This window comes from Lepisma saccharinum, chromosome 11, assembly GCF_977018435.1.
Source record: "Lepisma saccharinum chromosome 11, izLepSacc3.1, whole genome shotgun sequence".
NCBI classification, from domain to species: Eukaryota; Metazoa; Arthropoda; class Insecta; order Zygentoma; family Lepismatidae; genus Lepisma; species Lepisma saccharinum.
The window spans coordinates 23,114,691-23,127,041 of NC_139239.1; the positions used below are offsets into that span (position 1 = coordinate 23,114,691).

The window sequence follows — 12,351 nt, forward strand, 5'->3', positions numbered from 1 at the left end:
CACTACTGCAATTAATAGCTGTTTCTTGACCAGGCATGGTTGTAATGGCAGAGGAACGGGAATCGTAAAATCGAAACAAGGAATGTCCATTAACCTTCAGAACGCATTAAAAGTCATCTAGCGCACGGACACCACGCAATCCATGTCTTAATATCCCCCTCCCACTCCTCCTCTGAAAAAAGGGTTTTCTCTTCCACTATGCACGTATCATATTCCACCGATGTTTTGTGCTATGAGATGTATTCTTGGACCATTATGCGGGTTTATAAGCCCGTTTCTGCCTGGGCGGCTTACTGTACACATCGGAGAAAGAGAGGGAAATATTCCGCTGGCGTCGTAATGCACCGCGCAGAATGTAGATGTCGCGTCGATCGCGGATCCACCAGCTGACGTTTCGCCCGCACAGAGCAACGCGGGAAGCGTCATGTACCGGTGGTCAGCTCACCAAGTTGTGCAGTGCGAGTAAAGCGTCTGTGTGTTTTTGGATAGTGTTTTGTTTTGCGTTCAGTTTATCGTAACATGGATCTCACTTAATAAGCAAAACAAAAAAAAAAAACAATGAGACGGTTTCTGTGTGTGTGAGTGCGAGGGAGCGTTAAAAAAAATAAAAGTAAATGCATACCGTTGTGCGGTGTTGGGGGTGGCGTGGCCCCCATTTGATTTCCGAAACGCAAGTTCAGTTCTGAAAAGAAAAAGTTTTAACAGAAACCAAGCGTGATTTTTTTCGTTTTTTTTCTTCACATTCACAAAGTAAGAGTGTGTTCTCACACGCTACTGCAATGTGACACCATTTTTAATGTAAACAATGATTCAAACAATAGGAAGCGTTAGTGTGCTAGTGTTTATTGTTCATCTTCTAGTGAACTTTTCTTTCTGTAACGGTGAGTCTTGAGAAAATATTTTAATTTCTATTATGTAAGTTGTTCTTTACGGTTATAACTTGTAATTTGTAGTAAGTACAGTGATGTTTATACGTAGAAAATTGCCTAACTCTTCACGTAAGAGTTTTTGAAAACAAATATTTACTGTTACGACTCAGTAGTGCGGCAATGCAACGTTTTAAAACCGCATTTATTTTCCCCACGATATTATTTGATTGTTTGGTAACGGTTCCGATTATTTTGTGATTTGTTTTTCAAATTATCCTAGCAGGAAGACTAATTATCGTAGAATTTTGGCAATCATTGTGACACGAAATTTTAACCTTCCTTAAAGTAATGAGCACGGTTTGGATTCAAAAAAACTTATTTATGTTGAAAAAATTACAACTTAAATATTACCTTACGCAAGCATGCTTGCTTCCCATGGACAATGTACGTATTTTCCATTGACAAGCGACTGTAAGTATCGTTGATTAATGGGAATTAATGTAGAAGTATATCGGAACCTTAGTAGAATGCATTTTGGGAATTTATTTTAATGCTAAGAGAACGAAACCTGACCTGCTTAACCTAACCACGAAAGCATATATTGAACAAAATCTTATGTAATCGCTAAAAATCCGCAGTATGTGTTAACAGACGTAAATCGAAATCGAACCATGTAAGAATTGCATTCTTAGCATGATGAAATCGCAATAAAACGAAAGGAACTAGCTTGATTGTTTTTGAGCAGGATTTTCTATCCATGTAATTAATTTTTATTTATTCTTAGTGAAAGCTTTTCTGATTAATGCTACAAAACGTTGAAATTAGTGAATAAATTACACTACTTAATTCGTTGACTGCACAAAGTGTTTGGTAGATCGTGACAAAGTATGTAACTTTTTTTTCACGTTTTAATTCGGTACGGTGCTAAGCGGTTAACCTTTTCTGCACTACTCAGTTGCGTAATTTCACCCAATTTGAATATTTATATTGTGGTTAGCTACAGCAGTACGTTTCAGCTTCCTTCCCAAAGTAAATTGTTTCCTTTTAACGGTTGAAATGGTGGTTATATGGAACTGTTAAGTTTTCTTTAGTCGATTGCGCAGTGCAATTCGACTCCGTGTGTGCTTTCCCATTGCATTCCTTGTTAACGACAACGCGTGAAATGCCACTACACTTCTTTTCAACCTCACGTCATCGTTATTTCTAGAAACAGTAAACGACCTTTAAAATTTGATAATGAAGCAGATCGAAATATGTTCATTATTTGTTTGTCACGAGAAACATAGTATAATTGAACCACACTTACTCTGTGCACATTACGTTTCATGTTGATATCTGCTCCATCTGTCCAAAAATTTGCAAGCGACTTTGAAAAAGAAATGTGTAATTAAAAGGAATAACTTCCTTTATGCGTATGACTAATTCATTGCTGTATAATTATGATAGAAATAAAGTTTTAAATTTGTTGAATTGTTGTTTTAAGTCCACTTCATGCACAGAAAGGCTAATCGGGACTGGACCTAAAGTTTTAAGTGGGGTCCGAACCACTGTGCAATGTGCGGTTTGAAATTTGTTTTAAAATATTTTCTCTTCTAGTTGTAGCGCGCGGCGTTATAGTTGTTTTATTGTTAATTGTTGGTAACATTTTACTTTAGTTTACTAACGGATGACGACATTTAGAGCAGCTTTTAGACCGTGTCGACAAGCAATACACGACACGACTGTTTTACCCCGAAGTGACAAGCGACATGTGCAGAGCACCGGTACGAAAGGTTGCTTTTATTTCTGAATTTTCCTTTCCAAGTAATAATTGTCGCGCGTCGCTTTGGTTTGAAAGATTCTAACACAACCAAATCTTGTTGAAAGCAGAGGCCTTCCTTTATTTATGCGATACATAATCAAGTAGATGGGCGGCGTAATATAACTAATACTATGAGTATTACCGTGCAAATTGTCCATGACTATTTTCATTAATATTTATCTTACATCCTATGTATTTTTGGAGCGAATTTACAATACCGGAAGTATCTTCAATTGCTTTCAAATTCGGCATACTCACTAATTTTGGCCTCCTAATCACGAATCTGCAGTTAAAATTTGGCGGTCACGTCTAGAAATTGCAAAATAAGTCGAAAAAAGTGGGTCCGTGAGAGGAGTAAACACCCTTGATTTATGAAGAAAACAACTATTTTTTGCAATGATTGGCGTTTCAAAACTATGTTTATGATGACCCTTAATTTTAACTATGCTTGCCCAACCTAACCTAACCTTACCGTGAATGGTTCGTGGGGCAAACATGTTTTCCACCTTTACGCAGGACGCCATTTTCTCACATGCAAATCAACGCTCCGTGCAACGGGTCTCACTTATTACACAACACTTGAGCAAATAAAGAAAAATGAGATAAATAATTTGTAAGCCATTTATAAAGTAAATATGTTTCCCCCGGAAATCATAAGTTTATGCGTCGTTTATAAAAGTCTTCCTTAAAAATATTGTCCTGTGAAAGAATATTTTTGCACACCTTTTATGATGAAAAGGGCAATAATACACACATAATTGTTTCAAAAAGCTAGTATTTCTGAAGTCTAAGATTTCTTGTGAAGTTACGTTTCGTGTACAATAAACTTCTTAATCCTGAGGAGGGTGGAATACTCGGTGTGTTGCGTAGTGGTGACGTAATCGGGTGTAAGACGACCTTGGCACCAGAACTCATATGGAAATTTGTGCAACACTGTTGGCCCTCCTTGCGGATATAAAAAAAAATGTCGCAACTGAGCACACGCGACAGTGGTTACAGATATCCTTCTCTTTTGCTTCCTTCGTCATAGGTCATAATTTAAAATTTCATATATCCAAGCATTTGATATCTGCGTGTTGTAATATTGTTATTTCACTATTCGTTCATAATTCACACATAAGTTAAGTGAATTACTATTGTTGGAGGAGGGATTTACTTCTCCTACGGTCACACTGGAACTGGTTTCGGCCGTGTTCTGTCCATTTCCACCGCAGGAAAAGCGTCAGTGTGCTGGTAGAGTTTGAGTTGGTGTCTTAAGTCCACTCTGTGCACAGTAAGGCTAATTGGGACTGGACCTACAGTTTATAGTGGAATCCGAACCACTATGTGCCTCCACTGGGTATAGAACCCGGGACCCCTTGATTACAAGGCGACAACACTACCACAGCGCCATCAGAGAGGCGTGTAGAGTTTGACGTGCAGAATGTACAGAAATGGAATATTGGAGAGAGTGAAGGGAGTGGGTTAATGAAACTTTTTTTCTTTGCACCTGTTTTTAATAACGAAAAATTGTAGTTTGTGCTTTGCAATTCTTCCGTAATTTTAAACCACAGTTCCCGGCTCCCGTATGTTGTTCTTGATTGACGCGTGTAATGGTATACGTTCGTAAACCAAACCAATAGATTTTTCATTGGCCATCGTTGCAGCACACACAATGCAAGATGTCGGATACAGTATAAAGAGCAGACGGCACTACACTTCTGGCCAATTCAACTAGAAAGAATGAAGTGGTTGGTGAACACGGGACTTCCTCGGCTTCATTGCAACCGCTCACACTTGTTTACAACGCAACTGCGCTGCTGGCTCTGAATTAGATGAATGAGCTAGTAGGGAAAAATTGGATAATAGAGAAAATTATATCAATAATTATAGTTGAAGTTGTGATTCGAACACCACTTTACTTCAAATAAAGTTCCGAGATATCGGTTTACCCTCTGACAATCGTTTTGTCAAGTCCACGTAGAGCCCAGTACATCCTCCCCCCAAATGTTTCCCACAAATAGCGTCCGTTTTAGGAACTAACAGTGCTTGTCAAGTTCACGCGGAGTAAACGAGATGTTGGCAATTCAGTTTCTTTAGACATTTCATAACGTGCGGTTGTGTTGTGCTATTTTTTATGCAATGTGGAGACGTTAGGAGTTTAACGTCGTCGCAGTTCTTGTTGGGTGTCTAAACACTGCAGGTTAAAGTGACGACAGCGTTTCTCAGAAAAAAAAAAACCCAACAGATGCTGGCCCGAAACCAAATAACGTGTCCGGTCGGTTTCCTCTCGAGCTATGACAAAAATACAGAACTGGCGTTCGAATCAGAACTTCAACTATACACATACTCATACTCATTTTTCCTACTAACTCCGAGTCGCCATTCTGATTGTTGTGTTCGGTCTGCTGTGTGCACCAGTGTAAATGCTCAGCTGAAACCGAGTCCATTGTGACCACACCTGCGTTGGATCCGGTTTCTGCCTAATTTTTGCACTAGCATGTTCTGCCGAGTTTTACTGATGTTAGAATTTGTTATGCAGAATGTTTCGGAATGGTATTGTTCAGCCTTTTATTGAAAATAATATACTGGAAAGGGGAAAGGGATGACTTTATGAGCATTTAGAAGATTTTTATTATTTGAGTGTATTTTTTAGGGATGTGCGGAACCCGAAAAGACTGTACCGGGAACAGGAAAAAAATCCCGTCCCGATCCCAACTTCCAGAAATTTCAAATGATTTTGATTAAAAGTTGTCAATTCTCGATGTTTTATAACATTATAATTGTCGGATATTTCTTGATATTAGTGGTTTTTGTTCCACAAATGCGGAAACAATCAGTTTAAGGATGGATAGCGAGTAGATTTTTTTTGACATTTTTACACTGTGGAAATTCTTTCAGTTTCCCAAATTTCCAGACTTTGTCCGCGCATATTGGCAGAGGAGGAGGAGGAAAATCGAGTGGTGAAAGCGCAGCGCTGCCAAACGTACGGTCCAGACCTTAGTCCGTACGCCAAATGCACGACTTGTCAAAATTTGTTCTTGCAGTTTTATCCCTAAAATTCCCCTAAGAAATTCTTATACCAATCGTACGGACCTGGAGACAGAAATAAGGTCCGTTTGCCATGTGCGTTCGGTATTATCCTTTTCAAAAGTTTGCAACGCTGCATAGGTAATCGGGTAACTCCCGTCGCCCATTACACAATCCCGTTTCTCTTACTGTTCATTGGTGGAGCCGTCTCGGGTCACTACTTGTTATCGTTCCCCTGGTCTACAGTTAGCTGGTACGGAGTTTAGACTGGATAGACCGGTGCCCGTGTAAACGGGTGAATCATGCTGCTTCCCTCGCCACTTTCGTTTCATGGCCCTTTAGTCTTCAATGAAATGCATTAAAACCACACCGTTTTTCTAGCTACTGTAACGATGAATGATGAATTTATGAAACAGACTAAGAAAATGCCAGTTTCCTGACCGAAGATTGTGATAGTTCTTGATTGACGTTTCTCCGTAAGTATAACTTTCTGAAGACAAGCACGTACTTGTCGAACCTAGGACACCTGACTCGGTAGCGCGATACACACTGATAAGGATATGCATGAAATTTAATTTATGTATTTTCGTCGTTCTTCGAATCATTTAATCCCATACATTTTTATGACATGTAGAAAATGAAGTGTTTGTATGAATCAAGGGAAACATTGAAATGCCTTTTTCTACTTGAATAAAAATTTAAGGCATATTCTAACATCAGCGACTTTTAATCCATTAGTTCACATGTTCTATCGACCTCCGGGGTGGAATTTTTAGCGCAGCGCGCTACGAATCCTGGATGGACATGGGCTGTTCTTTCTTGGTGACCGTTCATCAATCCATGATATCACCGCTCATCTTCATCGCCACGATAAGCCAAAGTAGTAGAAAAGCTACGCCAAATACCAAAAATACAAATGAAATACAGCTCTCTCAAACAGCAAGTTGAAAATGACTAGCATACGAGTATAATGCATCGCACAAGATATGACATTATTTAATGGATTACAAGAGCAGAAACATTATTCTAAATTTTATTATGGACTAATTCTATTGTAACCATTCAAAATATTAGTTTTGTTTGGATTTAAGTTTCAGGGCGAGTAATACGAGAAGGAATTTCCAGTTTCTTGTTTAGTTTTCCTTCAGAGAATTCACGGAAATCTTCGCTTTGTTTGCTAACGCTGTTGTCCGGGCATGTGTTGTCTTTCCGTGCCACTAAAGACGTACTGGTGATCACAGATATCCTGCGTGTTTGCCTTGTAATTTAGCGCTCCCGGGTTCGATACCCGGAGGACACACACACGGTGGTTTCGTTCCCACTTTAAACTGTAGGTCCAGTCCCGATTAACCTATCCGTGCATAAATTGAACTAAAAACCTGAAACTCAGACAAACATTTGGAAAACTGCTAATACAAAGTATATTTACATGGTATAGTTTCTTTTCAAATGAGCTCAATTTTTCATAGAAGGTGTTTTCCAACTAAAGCTAAAATGGAAGCACTTTGAGAGAACGGTTCACCTTCTTATCACTTAAAGGTACGAGTTCGAGTCCACGCCACGGCATGCTCCATTGTGTAATTACTCCCGAAGAGTAATAACAACGGCATTATATTTGATTCGATTTAATTTTTGTTGTTTAGTGTCGTTTATCTGCCACTTTAAGCTAATCTCGACGATGATATGATGATATTGATGAAGGAGCACTCACGAACATTAATGGCCAGACCAGGATTCGAACCCGGAACCCCTAGCGTCGTAACACGCTGCTCTAAGCACTTCGACGCGGAGATCGGCATCTACGGCGTTAAAATATGAGCTGCCACCGAAATGTGGTCCAACAGACAATCGTTAACCACTACACTATCGGGAAGGTTCATTCTTTAAGGAAGGCTGTGCCTGTAGTGAAATAATGTTGTACAGTAGGTGGTTGGGCGAAGGGAGGATTCCCCTGCCTCTGGTCTCAAATCAACCTTGGAAACTCTACTCTGCTGGAATTCCGATAACGCTGGAATTGAATCTTCAGCAACCTAACCAACAAAGTAGGAAGTTCGTATTCGCATGCCATGAATTTTACTTACGATAAGGCATCTTCCTTCTTGTTTTCCCACCCTCACATAACGTGGGGTGATACGATACTCCTCTTTCCGATCCAATGTTTCTTTGACAATTATCTTTTCAGCTGAATACGTTGCACGTATGGCAAAGACTTTACTGTACATTCATAAGAAATTTAGTGTTGTAGTAAAGCCAGTTATCTATGCTTCCTTGTGAAAGATAACTTATAAATATGAAAGGTTTTTGATAACTTACATGGTGTTCTTTCAGTTCTTGCAGACATTTCAGTGAGTAGTTTACTAATGAAGGGCCTCCCTGATTGCGTACTGGTAACGTCACTCGTGGTCCCTGGTTCGATACCCGTTGGAGGCCTTTGGGATCCCATTTTAAACTGGAGACCTATTCCCGATAGGAATTGGTCTACACCAAGTACAACTTCTGAAGTTGTCTGAAGAAGACCTTGCTAGAAGGTTGAAACGTTACGTTTAGTTTATGTTTTATAATAAAATTAATTTCAGCCTTGGTCAGCATATTGAGTTTATCAGATGATGTTCCTTGATTCATCTTCCTGCATCTTTTTGGATATGCACTTAAATGTTTGGTCTGAGCTACAGAGTTTATGCAGCTCAGGCGAAACGTTTAAGTGAATCATCAAAGAAAATGCATTTTGGTGCATGAAAACGCATCAAGGTGCATCAAACCGCATCAACTGATGCATTGAAGTGCATCTCCACTGATAAGAATCCTCACTTGCATCAAATGATGCACTTTGGTGTTTCTCTCACGACATACAAAAATACACCCAAATGCATCAAATGCATCAAATGCAAATCTGATTCTTTGAAGCCATAAAACACAATTTAGTGAATCACTCAATGCATTCTGGTGCATCAATCGTCATGATGCATTTAGTTCTCTGAGTACATACAAAAAAATTAAATGCATGAACCGTATTTGATGCACCAGAAACGCATAGATTGATGTACTGAAGTACATCAAGGCAAGAACCAGGTTTACAATTTGACGCATTTTTGTGTATCATTTGCAAATATGACGCCAAAGTTCACTACAGGCGAAAATTCTAACCATTTGACTACGCAGGAGTCCTGTTGGTTTGTTTAGCCAGACATTTCTTTCCTAGAGGGAACAAAGAACGAGTTAACAATAAAAAATTCAATTACGATGAAATCTCGTCTAGTTCTGACAGCAACACTTCATTCCCATTCCCTGGGTCTGCCTCTTCCAAGACGGAGCTCATTTCTTTCCGAGCTACTTCCATTTACCCTTATCGATGTTTTTTTTTTGGCGTCACAATGCTTGCAGCAAGTGTGCATTGCTTCACAAAACTTATGCGTTCTCATTGCTTGTGCGTTCTCAGTGGAAATGCCCTTGCCTTGTAATCAAGAGGTGGTAGCACATGGCACACCTGACCTTCCTGGTGAAGTGGTTATACAAGGGCAATATGACGCCAGTATTCTGGGTTCGAATCCCGGAATGGGCATGTGTGTTCTTCGTTGAGTGTCCCTTGTTTATTTTTTTTCTGATAAAATCACTACGAAAACACGTATTTCAGGATTGAAAAAAAACAAACAAAGAAACATCTGAAATACATATTCACATTCCTTGACATGAAACTAAAGAATCCTCTATACATTTTCAAGAAAGAACGAAGTCAATAATATGATTTTGAGCTTGTTAAGTTAATCATCATTGTTTTGATTGGTGCTTGAAATGGTACTTTTTAAAGCATTTTCCCAAAAGTTTGCATTTCCATCCCGTAGTATTCTTTCCACGCTTTACTAGAATAATGCCATAGAAATTTTGAGTTCTTGTATATTTTACATCTGCTTTATACAGCTTTAAAGTTAACCGCGACGATGAAGATTAATTGAGTATGTATTTTTAATTTTCTTTATTTTGGATCGTTTATCTTTTACGTTTGGCTAGTCGCGACGATGAAAATGATTAATAACGAAATTTCTTAATGTTTAAATAAGGTAGTCACCTTTTGTGATAGAGACTCAAGCCCGGAACCTTCAGCCTCTCAATCGTAAGTCGACCACTCAACTCGCCGGGCCAACTGGGCGGCATTATGATTGATAGGATAAAATTGGCGAGGGAATGGAATTTTAAGTTACATTTTCAGTACACTTGATGGACAGATAGGCAAATTGGGATTGGACATACAGTTTAAGGTGAGACCCGAATCATATTATGCCTCCACCGGGTATTGAACCAGTTACCCTTTGATTACAGGACGATGACGTTACCATTACACCACCGGGGAGGCTTAGAAAAATTATATCAAAATAGACAAGAATAAATTATCTAAGATGGGCTCCTAATGAATTTAGAAACCAATGTCACGTGAGTGACCCGGGTTCGATTCTCAAACAAAGTGGCCCCGGTGTTCACACAGCGTCTAATAAAACTGGTGGAATTAAAGCAACTGGAGTGTGGTGCTGATCACGTCACCTCCAAACTTGCAGAGATCTCGAGTGTGGAGACTCGATTAATCTCCATAGCTTGTTTCAATGCTTTTGGGAATTAGAACACAGAAGCGAGAATTACCTACCCACTCCCTTTGATTCGAAACAAATGTACTTTTAATAAAGCTTAAAATAATAAAACTTTAACCTATACTTAAAAAAAGAGGTGCAATTTATTATAGAGGAAAATAACCAATCCCAGACCCCACTCCCTAAGCCGGGAGTAGGTGCTGCCAAGTGGTGGCAATGGGCGAAACACTCAGGAATAACGGAAAGATTGTGTATGGAAAGTATCAGCAGTAACGTGCAAGTATCAGGTGCTGTAGTCCGCCATGACTTGTTTTTGTGTGAAATGAAAGCTTGTACATCGGTGCACAACAGTGGAGATTTTGCTAATTAAGAGAGAGAGATAAGTAGCAATCTTGTTACAATTTAGACACTAGTAAGTATTATACTTTGAAATTATGGTAATGGTTTGTTTGAAGATGCGTGTGGTTTTATTGTATAAACAATAAGACTCCACGAGTAAAATGCCCTAAGAAGGACCCCTCAATGAATGCCTAACATTACAATTGCAATTGAAGCAAAGGGCCGTTACTCGTTAGTAAAGTTCTTTTACATATTGTTTTAGATTTTCAAGGGAAAAGGCAATGCAGGTGGGACAAGGTGGGATGTCCAGAAAATGGAAAGGGCGATTGACGCAGTTAGGATATTGGTAGTCTATATTATATTACTTTTGTACATCTATATTCTTTATGCAAGCTCAGTAAATGTAATTAATTTACTACATATCATATATTTACATTTCTTTGCGTCTTTTCCAATTTTTGGAACTTGTTAAAGGAAGTGTCCGACTTGCCCCTCTTTCTCCGTTGTTACTTTTCGTCTCTTTTTACAGAAATGTTTACTGGCAAAGTATCATGCTCTTTAAGATGGATTAAATTACTCAAAACGTTAGCAAACATATCAAAGAACCCATTTTATTAAATTTCTACTAGAAATAATATGCCATAATGACACCAGGGATAGAAAACAAAAACGGGGTCCTACTTTGGTCACATTCCTCTATTAAATGGTTTATATTAAATTTAATTATAATTAGAAACATTCTCACGAAAATTTCCCAATAAATAACTCGCACATTCCTACGGTTTCAACACCATAGTTCATTTTAATCTACTAAGGTCAATACACCATTGATATGATGGGCATAATTGCATGAATGAATCTCAATTTATGTCCATTGTGAAGACAATGTTAAATGAGTGCAATCCCTGCAGCTGGACCATGATTCAACGCATTGCTCTTCATTGTGGGCTAACGACTCGCAGGTTACGCTGAATACTAGTGTCAAAATTCTGTACGTTGGTGCGTGTGATGATATATTAGCGATCTCATTCTGATACCACAGTGGTTACTGTGTATACTTCATATTAACTCTCTCGCACTTGCAAACACAAATCCAAAGATATTACGTTAGTGGGTGGTCATCATTGTTCTCATTTCGTTGGCCTTGCCTACGCGGACTGTCTTCTCTGTTGCGGTGAGCTCGCTGGTGAGAAATAGTACTCAAGCCCCTTGAGAGAACGACACCAGATTAACTTAATATGCGTCACATTGTGTTAGGATTCTAATAAGTAATGCTACAAGAAATGCGATGTAATTGGTGATCTTTTCTAAAGACATCAAATGTCAACCTTTATTCCACGTAGTACACCCTGGAGTACATTTTGCAGACTAACGAAGCTCTGGCGTTTAGACTCTCGGCCAGTATAATCCTCTGTGGAGCTTGTGAAATGTGTAGTCAATATGTGCTTGTTATTGCCCTTTCATCAATCGCATCTTCATCTTCGCGATTAGCCAAAAGTGTCACGAAAGCGAAGTAAAATTAAGCCAATCAATGAATATAAGAAATACCATCATCCGTCTATCCGCCTGAAATTATACTACGTCAAAGAAGTCTGTGGAGCAAGCGAACGGAAACAAGTCCTCTGCGCATGTAGTGACTTACGAGGGGTCGGCCAATGAACGCGTGAGAGGGAAAGGAATTAATTACATGTAGGGGAAGACGCTAGTGCAGCTACCAGCGTGCACTGCCTCGCTCCGCCCACTTGCTTTCTCCCCT

The 12,351-nt window shown here is 39.1% G+C and overlaps 1 protein-coding gene across 1 annotated transcript in view; it reads left to right on the top strand.

Moving 5' to 3' along the window:
- Nucleotides 1-411: 411 nt before the first annotated feature.
- Nucleotides 412-12,351, top strand: part of dpr1 (defective proboscis extension response 1) — an 815,638-nt gene continuing 803,698 nt past the window's right edge. Inside the window, exon 1 of the mRNA XM_083130821.1 lies at nt 412-881. Coding sequence (XP_082986947.1) covers nt 806-881 — 76 coding nt within the window. The 5' untranslated portion in view covers nt 412-805. The remainder of the gene's footprint in view (nt 882-12,351) is intronic.